A 17,618-nucleotide genomic window follows, 5' to 3' on the forward strand; every position below is an offset into this window, starting at 1 on the left:
CTTATTGTAGGAGAAAAAAAAGTTCCTCAGAGAATCCTTATTCTATAGTTAAAACTAAATGACCCATTGTCCTTGTAAATCAGTGTTGGGCAGATAAAATGTATTATGCTCACTTTGTTAAAGAGGCCATCGCCCAGGTGATATTAATGTGTGTTGGAGATCGTTGTAACCTGGGGCTTGGTTTTGGGATTAAGCCTTTCCCACCCTTTTTGCTGTAGGGCGGTACAATCCAATCATGCCTCAGAGAAGTGACTTTGTATTAGAGACTACCCTATTTTGTATATTGGATTAAAGGTTGTGAAGCTACACTATAAAATGGGGACGAAGTGGGAGCTTGGCCGCTTGGTTCCTGAGGTTAGCATGAGAGAGAGGAGAGAGTAGAGCCAGCAGCAGAAGGAGGCCACGTGGAGGAGGCCAGGAGAAGCAGCCAAGATGGCGGAGTGCTGAGTGAGATGCCAGTTTGTGTAGAGTTTGTATCTGGGATAAGGAAGGAGATGGGGAACTGAGGAGAAGAAGGCTGGTGAGCTAGAAACCTTTGATTCTAGGAAACTCGGATAAGTCAGTGGCTTTGTGAGCACTGAATGTGATTGGGTTTTGGAGCCCAGTGTGTATTTTTACTTGCCCGCCGGGTGCAAACTAGGATTAAAGACTATGGCCCACCAGCTTTTGGCTCCGCTGTTTCTTTACCGACTGTCCGAATCCAATGCGAACCTGCATGGGCCAGAAGGCTGCTGTGATAGTAGCCCTGGCCCTGATTACTGGCTTTACAATCAGGAAGCTTCTACATTCTTCTCCCTCTCCTACGAAAGGAAAAGATAGGACAGGAAAGCCTGACCTTTCCTCCTGTAAGGCCAGGAGCCGCCATCGTGGCCATTCACATGCAGGTTCCCATTGGATTCGGGCAGAGGATAAAGAAATGGCGGAGTCAGAGGATGGGGGGCCATCCTATTTATTGGTGTCTCACCAAGACAGGCAAACCACAAAAGAAGACAAGGGAAAAGCAGAAAACCAGCTCTTCCCATGAAGGGCAAGGGATCAGGGAAGCCCCTGCAATTGTGATAGCAGGAACTGTGTGTCCAAGCTCCTGGTCTGTCCCACTTTATAGTGTAGAAAACCAAAATCCCTTAATCCAATATACAAACAAGGAAGTCTCTGATACAAAGTCACTTATCCAAGGCATAATTGGATTCCTCATGAGAGTGCACCATCCAGATCATACAATCAGTCAAGGGTGTGGGGAAAAGCTTAGTCCCAAAACCAAACCTTAGGCTACAACGACCTGGCCTGCTTATAGCCTGTCCCCCACACCCAATATAAGTCACAAGCGAGCAAACATATATATCATATTTACAAACTTATTTGACCAACACCTCCTAAAATATCAATATTAATTCTTCAGCTTTTTAGGTACCTTACCACATTGATACTATTGCTATCAGTGAAGTAACTGTGGCAACAGATTAATTAACTGTCCAAAGGTCATAGAAAGCTAGTAAATGTTGAAACCGGAACCCAAATAGTTTAATAACTATGCTATCATCATTTACCTACCATTTAACAATATTTACAAGAGGCTTTAAATATTTATCTAACTTGACCTCTATAGACCTGGGATATAACAAGTTAAAAAAGCTAAGTTTTAGCAATTTGCTCAAACACAAGATTTTGTGTGTGTGTATGTGCCTATGTGCTTCTTGATATCATGTGACCTTTATGTAGTCCAAAAATTTAGAGAGTAAAATCTCAAAATTCACAAAACATTTAAATATCAATAGAAGTTCATTTTTATTTAGTACCTGCCAAATGTTCTTAGCACCACTTTTTTGTATTAACTGACTTTATACAAATTCAAATTCACCGCACCTCATATCCCAGCCAATAGGCCTCACCATGCTTGGCCCCCCAGCAGGTGGCCCAGGCTATAGGTGGTTTTAGTGGTATCATGGAATGACATAGCATCAATCTATCCCAACAGAGGAGTGGCAGGGGAGGTCAGTCAGGGAAAGGGAAGGGAAAGACCTGCAGTAAGCACACTCAGTAGTCCACTCATGCATGATTGGAAGTGCCTAGATGCATTTTGGTAATTTCAGTGACTAGGAGTTGAGTACTGGGGACAGAGTAACAAAGTAATATGCATGATACAATCCAGCTGAGTAAAAAATTGTCCCATCCAAGGTGTAGATAGACTCCCAACTCTACATATCAAAAAAGAGAAAAGGAAGGGAGAAAGGGAAGAAGTAAGGAAAGAATGAAAGAAGAAAGGAAGAAGAAACCTAAAAGAAAAGTAAGGACAAACACACATGGCACTAGGCAATCACATGGGCATGAGCAAGGCCAGCTGCTAGTCCGGTCATTAATGTTGCTGCTGCCACTAAAGAGAGCAATCTTACCCAAACTCTTCCTTATAGATGAAAAACCTAAGGACCAGAGAGGAGGATTTCCCCGAGGGCACATGACCAGGGGTTTACAGAGTTCTGGATGCTTCAACTAGGATGCCATATGAACTCCCGTGGACACTTGCTCAGGTCCCAGAGTGTCTCTCAGGCCCTGGTCAGCAGAAGCACAGCAGGGTCAGAGCATACATCACTGGAAGTTATTGGGAGTCACTGCTAAGAATGACCAAGGCTCAAAAGAGTAAAAACAAAAGCCGGTCCAGTCTGCAGTGAGGATCTGGGGGTTAGACTCTGTTCAAATTAACAGTTGACTTCTATGGTCTGCTGAAGGGCCAAGAAGTGGGTGCCTGGCATCCTTTGTGAATATTCCGGAGTTCCTCCAGCACCTAGATCTAACATGCTAAGACAGGCACAGGACCAGCGTTTTCCTCAGAAAACCATTTCAGACTGCACCAATCATGTTGACCATATTGGTTTCCTAGGGCTTCCATTACAAGTTATCAACCCTGGAAAGGTGAAAAACAGAAACTGGGGTGCAGAGGAGAAGGTGGAGCCAAGAGGGACAACAGGAACTGTGACCCCTTGATAGTTTCGGGAGACATTTGACATCCAATCTTGAACACCTGGAAAGTGCTTTTATTTGCTGATATCTGAAGCACTCTCCCTGAGACTTCATCCAGGGGGAAGCAGAAACAAGCCTAAGAAAATAATAAAATTGCTTTCTGTTTGCGCTCTCCTGACAATCCAACCTGTTCATGAAAACACAGTTGTAGCCCTGGCCGGTTGGCTCAGTGGTAGAGCGTCGGCCTGGCATGCAGAAGTCCCGGGTTCGATTCCCGGCCAGGGCACACAGGAGAAGCGCCCATCTGCTTCTCCACCCCTCCCCCTCTCCTTCCTCTCTGTCTCTCTCTTCCCCTCCTGCAGTGAGGCTCCATTGGAGCAAAGATGGCCTGGGCGCTGGGAATGGCTCCTTGGCCTCTGCCCCAGGCACTAGAGTGGCTCTGGTCGGGACAGAGCGACGCCCCGGAGGGGCAGAGCATCGCTCCCTGGTGGGCAGAGCGTCGCCCCCTGGTGGGCGTGCCGGGTGGATCCCGGTCGGGCGCATGCGGGAGTCTGACTGTCTCTCCCCATTTCCAGCTTCAGAAAAATACAAAAAACAAAAACAAAAACAAAAAAACAACACAGTTGTAAGAAAACTTTTACTAGAAAGAGCTGACCCAGCTACAGTCATAGAAGGCAAGTCCTGAGGGGTGAGGAGTGAGGGGTGAGCTGAGCTGAGGGAGACTGGGGTGAAAGAGGCAAAGGCAGGCATGGGAGGCAAGTGCTTCCCAGAGGAAGCAGGCTGGCCCTAACTGTACAATCCCTCCCATGCCACTCTACCTTACAGACTTACCTCTAGTCTTCCCACACATACACTGGGGCACCAGCCAAATTTGGCCCTCACTAGTTCCAGAACACCAGCTGCCATCATCCCCCAAGACCAAGCTCTGCTTGGACTATTCCTGCAGCCTCCCTCTCGCTGCTTCTCCCAGTCCACTCTCCACCCTTGCTGGAATAGTGTTTGAAAGGCATCAACAGCCACAGCCTTGCTTTAAACCCTCACATCCCTTTTCATTTACAATAAACCCCAAGCCTTAAACCTTGACGTGCAGAGAGCCCTGGAGCTTCAGCCTTCCCCCTGGCTTCAGTCCCTTCACTGAGCTGCAGCCACACTGGACAGTTCCTTCTTCCCAGCCCTAAGGACACTGCATGGGCTGTTCTCCTGTCTGCCTGCACGGGGGCTGCCAGGTCTTCACATGAGGCTTCTTCCAACCCTCAGGTCTCAGCTCAAATTCCAACCTCCTCAGGGAGGTCCTCCTTAGTCACCAATGTGCCTTTTCCCCATGGCGCCCTTATATATCTCCACAGCAGCAATCCCGTCCTCAAACGTCCTTTACCCAACCCTTCCCCAAGCCTGAAGTTCCCTAAAGGGAGGCAGAACAGGGACACACAATAAGGGCTCACAAAACAAGTGGAAAAAGGGAAAAGAATTAAAGAATAGTTAGCAAGACCCCGGGTATTGCTTTGCCGTTTACCACCTCCCACCACCCAAATTGGCTAGCCGCAGAGTGGGCGTGAACAAGTTTCCATCCGCCGTTTTAGGCAAGTGTCAGGTCTAAGAGAGAGGACCAGAGGTGTCCCACCAGCAGGGAGCACCCGAGTTCGCCCCGCCCAGCCTGGTCTCCGCCCCGCCCCTGAGCCCCGAGCCCCGCCTCTCCCAGGCTTCACCCCGCCCCCGCACTGCACCGCCCACGTCTGCCGCCGCCACTTCCGCTGTGGCGGAGCTGCGCAATCCGAACTTCCGGGGTCGTCGCGTGGATCTCCGGCTGCAACGCTGCTGGCATGGCGGTTTTCGCAGGCCCGGCCAAACCGCTCCTGTCCCTGAACTCACAGGAGGAGACCAAGTTCCACAAGGAGGTGGCTCAGGCTCGCCGGCGCGCCACCAAGGTGAGCGTCCCCCTGCGGGACGACTGTGTGGGGAGGGGGCAGGCGGGGCCTGGGGGTGCCCGGGCGGAGCGGAACACCGTGCGGTCCGCACCCGGCGCGCCTCGCTTGTCTCCTGGGGCGGCCACTGGCTCCCGAGCTGGAGACCGAGGCTCCCCGAGACCGGACGGTTTGTGCTGAGCGGGAAGGAATGGGGCGGCTGGGGTCGGGTCCCCCGGTGGCGCTAGGGCCGTGACGCAGGAGGAGAGCGGAGAGCCGGCGGTGGGAATGGGCCAGCGTACCGCGCATCAACCCCGGGCCACAGCCGTGACCTCGGATTCAGGAGCTGTGTTTGCCCGGTCGGTGACTTGGACTTTCTTAAAAAACAGTATTTGCCGAGTTCGTTTGCTGAATAGGGCCCTTGACGTCAAGCTGTGTTGTTAGCCTTGATTTTTAGCATGAACTGCACGTTTGGGAAACTTAAACGTTCTTGTTCAAGTCATCTTTCATCGTGAGATGGTCTGTAACAGGTTTGTCGGTATTGTGAAGGTTAACGGGTCTGCAAATTTTTCAGTCGGGGCGGTGCGAACAAAATCGAAGGGTGTGTTCACGTGGAGTTCCCTCGCCAGGTGACTTCATAATGTGGTAGAAATGGACTTGTGTAAGCACAGAGTCTGCGTAGTCAGTGAGCGCTTACATTGTGCTGGGTGCTGGGTTGAGAAGACAATCCGCTTGACCATTGTCTTCGTGCGAGAAGCTCACGAGTGAGACATTAAATGGTCCTTTTTCATCGCGTTTTGTGCTGAGAGCTAGGGTTTTGCAAGTTTGTTGCAATATGGTTTTTATTTCATTTTATTTTTTTAATTGAAAATGTATTTCCCTGATTTTTATGTCTTCAGTTTAAGAAGCAAGAGAAAGAAAAACTTACTCCTGGAGTAATCTATGTGGGCCATCTTCCTCCAGCACTTTATGAAACCCAGATCCAAGCATATTTCTCCCAGTTTGGCACTGTTACAAGATTGAGACTGTCCAGAAGTAAAAAAGTAAGATTTTTTTTATATCGAAGTAGGTTATTTGTTTTATTTTTCAAAAGTACGTCATCCCTAGCAGTTTGGAAAGTATGTTCACATATTATTGCTCATCAGGCTTCACACCAGAAAGGAGAACACAGGGGAGTTTAGAACCTGAAACAGCCACAAAAACAAAATCAGTACTGGATCTGTTTTACTGCTAAATAAATAGGTGTCCCAAATCCTCAAATTAAATTGACAGTTTTAGTAAATGAGTCGTCTTTGTCCTGGGGCTACTAGGTCAGTTGTACATAACCTTCAGATTGAGGGGCCTCTGCTATATGCATCCCTGTAATAGCAAAAGTGTGTATAGTGAATAGTTAAGAATAAGGATACTGGAGCCAATGTGCAAGACCTGGTTTCTGCAGGTTACTAGTTGTATGACCTTGCACAAGTTACGGAACCTCACCATGCTTTAGTTTTTTGATTTGTAAAATATGAGTAAAATAGTACCAACCTCTTAGGAGTATCTACTCAAAGATTAAACGAGGTAATGAATGTAAGGTTCTTAGAACAATTCCTGATACACACAGCAAACACTATATGTGTCTGTATTATTGTTATATCATCTCTTCTTCCTAATTTAAAAAGGTTTGTGTGGTTGGCTGCATTAATAGAGGAACGATTGACCTAATTTTCTTAACATACTTGCACACTGTTACTCGTTGTAACCATAGTGAGATCTTGTTGGAACCTGTATTCTTTTTTGTTTGTTTTTTGTTATTTGGTTTTGTTTATTCTTTTGTTTTTTGTATTTTTCTAAAGTGAGAAGTGGGGAGGCAGAGAGACAGACTCCCACATGCACCTGACTGGGATCCACCCAGCACGCCCACCAGGGGGCGATGCTCTGCCCATGTGAGGCGTCGCTCCAGTGCAACCAGAGCCATTCTAGTGCCTGAGGCAAAGGCCACAGAGCCATTCTCAGCGCCTAGGCCAACTTTGCTCCAATGGAGCCTTGGCTGCAGGAGGGGAAGAGATAGAAAGAGGGGGAAGGGTAGAGAAGCAGATGGGTGCTTCTCCTGTGTGCCCTGACCAGGAACTGAACCCAGGACATCCACATGTCGGGTGGATGCTCTACCACTGAGCCAACCGGCTGGGGCCAATCTCTATTCTTCTTGATGGCAATTTCTCCACATTTTCCCATTTGAGTTATAACAGATCAAAGTTAAATTTTATATTTTGGCACATCAGAGGATTGGGTATGATATGCCTTCATCTGCTAGTTGTCCTAAAATTGCAGGATTTAAGTTTTGTCAAAGGAACATTTCTTTTTTTTTTTTTTTTTTTTTCCTGAAGCTGGAAACGGGGAGGCAGTCAGACAGACTCCCGCATGCGCTGACTGGGATCCACCTGGCACACCCACCAGGGGGTGATGCTCTGCTCCTCCGGGGCGTCGCCCTGCTGCAACCAGAGCCATTCCAGCACCTGAGGCAGAGGCCACAGAGCCATCCTCAGAGCCCAGGCCAACTTTGCTCCAATGGAGCCTTGGCTGCGGGAGGAGAAGAGAGAGACAGAGGGGGAGGAGAGGGGGAGGAGTGGAGAAGCAGATGGGCGCTTCTCCTGTGTGCCCTGGCCAGGAATCGAACCCGGGACTCCCACACGCCAGGCCGACGCTCTACCACTGGGCAGGGCCAGAACATTTCAACATTAAATGGGGTTTTACATTTAGAATGCCCTGGTAGCCCTGGCCATATGGCTAGAGCATAGTCCTGGAGTGCAGAGGTTGCCAGTTCAGTCTCCAGTCAGGGTATGTACAGGAACAGATAGATGTTCCTGTCTTTCTCTCTTGCTATCCCACTTCCTCTCTCTAAAAAATAAAATGAAACATTAAAAATAAAAAAGGCCCTGGCTGGTGGCCCAGTGGATAGAGTGTCAGCTCAGCATATGGGTATCCCAGGTTCTATTCCTAGTCAGATCACACAGGAGAGGTGACTCTGCTTCTCCCCCCCTTGTCTCCTTTTGCCCCTCCCACAGCCAGTGGCTCAACTGATTTGAGTGTGGCCCCCTGCACTGAGGATAGCTCAGTTGGTCCCAGTGCGTCAGCCTTAGGTGCTAAAAATAGCTTGATACTCAAGCATCAGCCCCAAACAGAGTTGCCAGGTGGATCCCATTGAGGTGCATGCAGGAGTCTGCCTCACTATCTTCCCTTCTTAACTTAAAAAAAAAAAATTTTTTTTTTAAATGCCCTGGTATCTCTCTTATCCCAACCAAAATAATACATTTTCTCTGTATTTCCCCCTTTTTTCCATTTGCAATAGTTGTTTATTATGTGGGTGAGCTGTTTCAAACATCCTGAAGTCTACTAGAAAATGATTTAGTCACTTTTTAGATACCTACCATTTCCCTTTATCAGATGTCAACTTTGTTTCATACTTGCTTCAGAATTTTGTTCTTTCAGAAGTAGGTTTTAGGAAGACTTGAGGTCCTTCTGGGTCTTTCCCCAGTTCTCTGCACTTTCTCTCCTTGCCCAGGAAATTATTGTTTATGAATTCAATGTTTTTCTTTCATTGCTTGTATGTGTTTTTGAAATCTCTGCTACATATATCAGTATAGGTTATATGGTATTATTCTGTCATTCTGCAACTTAATTTATTCATTTAACAACCTGTTTTGAGCTTGATCCATGTTATTCTAGTACATTCATTATCACTGCTGTGTTCTTTTACTTGAACATACTCAAGTTTATTTGCCTTTCTATGAAAGTCAATGCAGTATTTTATTGATTGGTTTGGGGACATTGAGGGGTTAGTTTCTTTTCAGCTCTTACATGTAAAATGGGAATTGTATTACCCACATCTCTTGTGAAGCATCATAGTATCCTCTGGGTATCATTAATACATGAACAGTATGACTACCAATGAGAGATGGATGATGAGTGAAGAACTGTAGGGCCCTACTAGTTTCCTTTATGAGATGGGGTGTGCTGGACAGTAATAGATTTGTTGTATGTGATCAAAATACTGGGAATACCTTGAGATCAGTTGCATGTTCAGGTTTTTTTGGACCTTTTTTCCCCCTTAACAGTTTCCAAACTATGTGAATTGAAGGTGGAATTAAAGGGGCCATAATGCTATTTGCTCCTGAGGCTAGTGTACATTATTTAAATTAGTGGCATTTTAGGAGTTTAACGATACATTGGAGTTTGATTATTCTAATTTTTGTGGTGGGCATTTTAATTGCAGACTGGAAACAGCAAAGGCTATGCTTTCGTGGAGTTTGAATCTGAAGATGTTGCCAAGATTGTTGCTGAAACAATGAACAACTACCTTTTTGGTGAAAGACTCTTGAAGTGTACGTGCCCTCATTTTACCCTAGCGCTGCCTAATTGCCTCTGCTGGTGGCTGGCTGTGTGAGGACAGATGCTTAGCTGCTGGACATCTCACTTGACCCCTGGGATGATGCTCTTGGGGATTGGTGCAAGGAGTAAATGTGTTTTGGAGACAGGTTCTAATTAGAATTTTTAAATCTTCTGGAGTGAGCTTTGCTGTGCTTAGACAGAATTGGGATTGGTGACATTAGGAATACATAGGAAGAGCAGCTAGCTACTTTAATGGACATGGAAGACTTCCCTCATGAAGTGTCATTTAGATTGGAATCTGAAGGTTAAACAGGAGAGAGCTGGGTTCAGGGCAGAGGGTGAAGGTTGAAAACCTGGTTGGGGGCAGCTAGTGCACACCTAGAGCTGACTGACAGGGTAAAGTGTATATATCCTGAGGGCAGCAGGAAACCATTAAGGGGTTCTAGATGGGATAACATTAAAGGTAAGGAGTCACATTTTAAAATCAGTCTGAATGGCATTGGCTGCAGCTCTTCTGCAAGGGAGGCCATAAGGAACAGAGGAATGACAGCACCAGGTTAGAACTTTGTTCTACAGAAAGTAGAGCCACTGACTTGACCTCCCAGAGATCCCTGTGTGTACCCCAGTGCCCTTGAGAGGCAGAGTTATGTGTCTGGGTGCTTGTGGTGGAGTGTGACCGTTCCGGGTACCCAATCACACGTGTCTGATCAAGCAGCTGATGAAGCTACCTATAGTACCTCTCTGTCCCAGTTCCTATTGCTGTGACAGAATCCCAGCGGCCTGATTGAAGTCATGGGTTCATTCACATGTTACAGACATGGCTCTGGCCAGGAGGAAGTGGGCTGAGCAGGTGAACTAACAGGCATCAGGACTGCACGTGTATGATCAATGCTACACTTCGCCTCCCACCCACTTGGTTGAAAACTTTTTTCTTTTGTACATGTAGGTCATTTTATGCCACCTGAGAAAGTACATGAGGAGCTTTTTAGAGAGTGGCATATTCCATTTAAGAAACCATCATTCCCAGCAGTGAAACGGTATAACCAGAACCGGACACTTCTTCAAAAGCTGCGGATGGAGGAGCGATTCAAAAAGAAAGAAAAATTACTCAGGAAGAGATTAGCTAAGAAAGGAATTGATTATAATTTTCCTTCATTGGTAAATATTCCTTCATGAAATATATCTTGTGGTTTTTGTTTTTCCTTGGGGGTGGGCTTTGTGGTTTATATATGAAGATCTAGCCCATGCTTACCACATTCTGGGGCTTGACCAAGTTTCTGAGACGTCACATTGTAGGGTCTTCTTAAAGGTGTGTCAAAGCAGACCTAGTGATCGCCATTGTATAGAAGAGGAAATCCCAGAGAGGATTAGCTGATTTGCACATTTTCATGATCTGTTTTTTGGGGTTTTTTTTTTGTATTTTTCCGAAGCTGGAAACGGGGAGAGACAGACAGATTCCCGCATGCACCCAACCGGATCCACCCGGCACGCCTACCAGGGGGCGATGCTCTGCCCCTCTGGGGCATCGCTCTGTAGCGACCAGAGCCACTCTAGCGCCTGGGGCAGAGGACAAGGAGCCATCCCCAGCGCCCGGGCCATCCTTGCTCCAATGGAGCCTCGCTGCGGGAGGGAAAGAGAGAGACAGAGAGGAAGGAGAAGGGGAGGGGTGGAGAAGCAGATGGGCGCTTCTCCTGTGTGCCCTGGCCAGGAATCGAACCCGGGACTTCTGCACACCAGGTCGACGCTCTACCATTGGGCCAACCGGCCAGGGCCTCATGATCTGTTTTTAAGTTATTGCTGTTCAAGCCAAATATTTAACCAAAACTGTTTGTAAGTTGCTATTAAAACTGTCATTACCAGGATTAAATGATGTTTGATATTATATGTCATCAGTAAACATCAAGACTGTAAGTTAACCATCCTTTTTATGCCGTTCTAGTTAACATTTTGTTTAGTGTTCTTTTAAATTGGAAATATCTTAAAGTGCATATCATATTTTTACCAGTAAGTATCATCTCTGAATTAAATGAGCAAGGTTGGAATATAGCAAGTCTGCTTACATGAAAACAAGTTAGCATGTTTTCATGCAGTTCTCATATCCTTGCTTATTTACTCTTTTCTCCCTTATCTACAGTAAAAAGATCTGTGTGTGTCTTACTACAAAACAAGAATGCAGGTCATTAGCATGTGGCAAGTACAGTATAGGTGATGCTCTGTAGATCCATCCGTTCAGCTTATTTCCAGACAGCTAATTTATTGGTAAGAGATGGCATCTGTTCCCAAGGTGATTAGGTCTTTTAACCGTATCCAGAAATTAGAAGAATGAATTACCCTCCTATGGTCTGGCTCCAGATGTTAATTGCTTAAATCCCAAACCTAGTGTTTAACAAGATGTGTTAGGAGAGCATGTGTCCCAGTCAGTCATGGCCCTCAGGGACTGTTTCAGCATTGGGCCACTGACTAGGGACCTGGTCAGCTCAGGCTACGGCTCTGTCGCTTCTGCTTGCTCCTCAGGCAATCTCCCTTCCAATCTTTGCCGACATTTGTGGGTTTTGCTTTTTAAATTGAAGTGCTTTGTTGTTTAGGAAGAATCCTCTGATAATATGTATAAGGATCTAATGGTAAGTTTAAAATGTAAAATATGTGATACTACCAGTTTATAATTTTTTTTTGTTTACTTAAGATTTTACATAAAAAGGAAAAAAGCAATGTTTCAAACACTGATCTTCAGAAATCCGCAAAAAGCCAGGTAAAGAAATATTTTTTTTCCTTAAGTGAGAAACAGAGAGATAGAGAGATAGACTCCTACATGTGCCCTGACTGGAATCCACCCGGCAAGCTCACTCCCAGGGATGCTCTGCCTGTCTGGGGCCATTGCGCTATTGCTGGGCAACCAAGCTATTTTAGCACCTGAGGTGAGGCCATGGAGCCATCCTCGGTGCCCAGGGCCAACTTGCTCCAACTGAGTGGGAGGGTAAGGGAGAGGGGGAGAGGTGGAGAAGCACGTGGTCACTGGTCGCTTCTCCTATGTGCCCTGACCAGGAATCGAACGTGGGACATCCAGGCTGACACTCTACCACTAAGCCAACCAGCCAGGGCAGAATTTTTCTTTATATTACAATACATGCCAGGTATTAGAGAAAGATAAGCGGAAAAGTATATTCAAACTACTGGAACTGATAAATATTAATAACGTTTTTAAAAATTTATTGAAGGCTCTACGAAAGAAGAAGAAGGTGTCAGTCACTCCTGAGAAGACTGTGGACAGCCAGGTAAAATTGTCTTCAATATTTTGGGAGTTGGGTGTTATAATTCAAAAGAGGAAAAGCAGTTTTGCTAATGTAGTTTTGTTAAAATTTCTGTTTTAATCTTGTGACTTATCAAATACAGTGAGCTTATGAACAAGAGTTAGTTAGCATTGAGTTTCTTATTCCTATTTTACCTCTTAAGCAAAGTGACTGAGTCAGGAAGGAGAAAGGAGGCCACTGTTTTTATGAATGTAAGATTCGAGTTTTCTACCTCATACCCTATAATGGAGCATATTATATTACAATTAATTATCAATGCTCATACTAGGTTTGATAAGCACCGAAGCTATTTATTACGTGCAATTATATTAGCAAAGTAGAGGAGGGGTGGTTGGGGATGAGAAATAAAGTTATTCCTCATATGTTCCCAATTTATGTATTATAATTTTATACTTGTTGAATCCAGGCCCCTACACCAGTTTGTACACCAACATTTTTGGAGAAACGAAAATCTGAAGTGGCTGAAATGAGTGACGATGAAGATAACGAGATAGTTTTCAAACAGTCCTTCTCTGGCATCAAAGAAGAAACACAAAAGGCTAAAACACCTACACGTTCAAGGAAAAAAGGACCAAGAAAAAGCAATCAGTGATTCTGAATGTATTACATATAATACTTCTGGGAAATGTGACTTTATCATGAGTGCTGATTGTGTTTTGTATTTAACTAGATACAGTGGAATGTAACTGTTGGCAAGATTGCAGAAGAAACGCTGTTGGTTCAAGTCAGTAAGAAAGGGAGCCAGTCTTTCTGGCTTGCCTGCCCTTGCTGAAGTATAGGAGTGCACATGTCTTGCAGATTCATCGGTCTTTAGTGGCTCTGCCTGGGTAAAAGGGTCACCATTAACTGCAGGTTTAAGTACTAAACTGCAGTGTTTGTTGTTACCAAATAAAATAAAACCTTGCTTGATCATCTAAATCGTTTTGTTGGGCAGTACACATTTAACCCATAAAGGTACTTTAGACTTCATCATCAGAGGATTGGAACTGGAAGTTAAACTATGGAGAGTGAAAAGGCAATTCAAGTATTAATACATTCATGTATGTGTATATGATTGTTTTCCTGATGTTAATTTTTAGTAGGCTAGCATGGATTACTGCCATTTGTATAGTATCATCAATTGGAATTATAGTTCATCATGGTTCAGTGACTGGCAAACTTTTTTTTACAATTTGTATGCAAGTGGGACTTTGGTGTCTTGAAGTAAAACAGTAGGTTTGGTTTTTTTGTATTTTACTTAAGTTGGAAACGGGGAGGCAGTCAGACAGACTCCCGCATGCGCCCGACCGGGATCCACTCGGCATGCCTACCAGGGGGCGATGCTCTGCCCCTCTGGAGCGACGCTCTGTTGCAACCAGAGCCATTCTGGTGCCTGAGGCAGAGGCCACAGAGCCATCCTCAGCACCCGGGCCAACTTTGCTCCAATGGAGCCTTGGCTGTGGGAGGGGAAGAGAGAGACAGAGAGGAAGGAGAGGGGGAGGGGTGGAGAAGCAGGTGGGCAGCTTCTCCTGTGTGCCCTGGCCAGGAATCGAACCCAGGACTCCTGCACGCCAGGCCGACGCTCTACCACTAAACAGTAGGTTTTTACCTTATCTATTTTTAAGTTTCTGATGTCCTTGTTAATCCAGATTTATTAAAAACTCCCATCAAACATTTTCATCCAATATTTGTTAACTTTAATATGATAGTGGACTGAGGTGGCTGTACTGTGCCACAAGAGTTTAGTTGTGACAGGCCATATGTGGTCCTCATTGCTGTACTACAGACGGCAGTACTGCAGCTGTGGCATGGTGCTCTGTGTGCCACGTGTATTGATCATACTTCGCATTTTATGTTTTTATTACCAGTGCATACCCATCTTGTCAAAGAAAAGGAAATGAATTTAGGCTCACAGTGGACTGGATAATTTATCAATCCAGATGGCAAAGCATTGTGTCTATTTTGCAATGACACTTCAGCTAAAGGAATACAATGTATGTTGACATTATCAGAAGAAGCACACATCATAATATTATCAACTCGAACTAACAGCCAGAAGAACTAAATATTTCAAATGTATCTCAGCACAGTTTTTTGACCCAAAAAACTTAGAAGGCTACAACTAAAGTTTGCAAGTGCCTTGTTGGAAAGCCCTTTGCCAATGATAAGGTAATAATAATGTGATAGCTGAAGAAGTGTGTCCAGACCAGATTTTTTTTCCCTATTTTAGAGACAGGAAGTGGGTGATAGAAACATCCGTTTCTGTATGTGCCCTGACCAGATCAAACTGGCAACCTATGTGCTTCAGAACGAAATTCTAACCATCAAGCTATCTGGTTAGGGCCAGACTTGATGGTTCCTAATGAACTTAAGTCAGTTAATCCAACTAAGAAACATGAGTCAGAGTGCCATTTATATTTGAAATTTACATGGTGCTAAAGTCACTTTGATGACAGAGTGTGAATATGAGAAATGTCATACTGCTTTCTCTGCTGTCAAAAGTTAAAACAGGATCTCCATACCCTCTCAAGTTTGCGGTACACATTTTCCAGCCTCAAGCTACAGTTCTGGACCTTAATACAAGTGCAAAGGAAACATTTCAAAATCCATTTAACTGGGTTGCAAACCTTCCACCTGTCTTTCAGCTGAAGGTGCAATTAATGAACGATTGCTAAAAGGCAAATGCCAAGGCAAGAAGCTAACAGAGTTCTTACAAGTTACTCAAAATTACATTTGGAGGTTGGTACCAGTACTTGACAGTACCTATCTGCGTGAGAAGATGCTTCAGAAGATAAAATACATAAAATGCTATTACAGATTCCTATTAACAAGTGAACACGTGCCAAAGACTGATGAGAGAAAACACTAAACACCTGCTGAGACCAGCTCAGCACTGGGTGTGCACAAAAGGAAGGTGCTGCAGGACTTAAGAAAAAACACACAAGACAACATAGAGAAAAGATGGGTACAGGGGACTCCCAGCCTCTAGGACTGAGAGCCCAGATCTCTGCAGCCTCATCGTATTTACTCGTTCCTTCACTCATCAAGAAAATTAGCAGAGCATGGGTTAAATTAGCAGAACATGGATTCAGGTGCAGAGAAGGAAGATTAATACCTTTCAGGTGTGCAGAAAATGGCTATAGGGATGAGCTGCTTCCTTTAAACAGTTTTATCAGTGTTTGCTGGGACAGCGTTCTGCCCCCGCAGGACTTGGCCTTCCAAAGTCCTCACCAACGACCAGTTTCAGGACAGCATCCTAATCTCTGGCCATTTTCCTAAACCTACAAAAGTTAACTCAAAATATATCATAGCACACAACACAACAGTTCAAATGCTATAGAGTTGTTCACCTGAACCTATGTACTCACTGATCAATGTCACCCCATTAAATTTAATTTTTTGTTTGTTTATTGATTTGAGAGGAGAGAAAGAAAGGTGGAGAGGAGCAACTCCTAGTAGTTGCTTCTCTTACGTGCCTTAACCAGACAAGCCTGGGGTTTTGAATCAGTGACCTCAGCATACCAGGTTGACACTTTATTCACTGCACGACAGGTCAGGCAAATTTAATTTCTAAAAAAATTGATAGATAAATAGATATAGATACATAGATATAGAGAGATGATATTATAGACCTAAATGTAAAACAAAACTAAAGAACTTTTAGAAGAAAAAGAAATCTCCTAAAATCACCTGTTATTAAGCAGAGTTCTTAGATGTGACACCAAGAGCATCATCCATAAGAGAAAAAATACAGTGAACTTAAAATTTAAAACTTACTCTATGTTTATGACACTGTTCAGAGAATGAAAAGATAAGCCACAGACTGAGTAAAAATATTTGCAAAGGACTTTTTATCCAGAATTGACCTCTCAAAACAATCAGCCCAAATTTTCTGCCTTCAGACCATAAAATTGAATGTTTAGATGTATTTTCATCACTGTAGTCTCATTAAGGACTCAAACATGATTTAAAGTTTATAAAAATTAACATTTATTAAATATTTGTATATATCAGCTATTGTCATAAACATTTTAAATATATTAACTCATTTAATCAAAGAAAAACTATGGAGTAGAATTACTAATCCTACCTAAGAGATGAGAAAGCTGAAGCCCAGAGAGCTGAAATAACTTGCCCAAAGACAGTTGAAAGTCAATATACAGCCAGTGAAGAAGACCGAGGCCTTCAAGTTTCTTTTCAAGAGGTTGAACATGAATGTTAGGTTGCTAGTGGCAATGTTAAAAAAAAATAAAGATGTGAAATTCTTGCAATGACAGGCTTTTTGAAAAGGAGGCAGGTTTGGGACACTGGGGCAGGCATGGGAGGAGGCACTTCCGTTCTCCTCTAGGCTCAACTTTGAAATAACTGAAAACAGCTTAACACTAGGTGGCAATAGACCCAGACACCTAAATCCACAGTCAACTCATTTTACTTAAAGAGGCTGGCAAAACAGCTTAATTCCTGAAGGGATTTATACCTTAATGTTAACATTAAAAAACAAAACAAAACACACCCTGAGAAGCATCAATTTACACACACCACCACCACCACCACCACCACCACCACCCATTTCTAAACAACTAGAGGGTAGAAATTGCTACTATGAAATGACCTAAGGTGCTTAGTACTGTCTTTGGATAATTGGTTATTGTTGAAAAACATATTTGCCAAATGATTCCAGATTTTCAGCAATACAATGTACTAATAGGAACCATGAAAGTTTTAATTTTATTTAAATGCATGTAGTTATGAGTAAATATAGCTTATGTTAATTGTGCAATAATGTGAGCAAACAGTTTTATAATTTGATGTTCCGGTGTGTATTAGAATTCGGTGCTGCCCTGGCCAGGTGGTTCCGTTGACTGGAGTATCTACCCAATGCCCGGGTTTGCACTTTGGTCCTTGGTGGGAGCACCAGGAATGCATGGATGGGTGGAACAAGAAGTCGGTTTCCCTCTTTGTCTCTCCCTCTCTTCTTTTCTCTCTAAAATCAATCAATAAAACTTAAAAAGAAGAATTTGGTGGCTCTGTTTATTTTTGTATTAGTGTGTATGTGTGTGATAGAGACAGAGAGAGACAGGGACAGACAGACAGGAAGAGAGAGATA

The 17,618-nt window shown here is 44.2% G+C and overlaps 1 protein-coding gene across 1 annotated transcript; it reads left to right on the forward strand.

Moving 5' to 3' along the window:
* Positions 1–4,716: 4,716 nt before the first annotated feature.
* On the forward strand, positions 4,717–17,154 carry NIFK (nucleolar protein interacting with the FHA domain of MKI67). The gene is made up of 7 exons (XM_066345520.1): positions 4,717–4,880; positions 5,756–5,899; positions 9,109–9,217; positions 10,171–10,382; positions 11,908–11,973; positions 12,440–12,496; positions 12,939–17,154. Exons 1-7 carry the CDS (start codon positions 4,776–4,778, stop codon positions 13,122–13,124), a joined length of 879 nt encoding a protein of 292 aa, XP_066201617.1. The 5' UTR covers positions 4,717–4,775; the 3' UTR covers positions 13,125–17,154.
* Positions 17,155–17,618: the final 464 nt, after the last annotated feature.

Source organism: Saccopteryx leptura, chromosome 7 (genome assembly GCF_036850995.1).
Source record: "Saccopteryx leptura isolate mSacLep1 chromosome 7, mSacLep1_pri_phased_curated, whole genome shotgun sequence".
Classification (NCBI taxonomy): domain Eukaryota; kingdom Metazoa; phylum Chordata; class Mammalia; order Chiroptera; family Emballonuridae; genus Saccopteryx; species Saccopteryx leptura.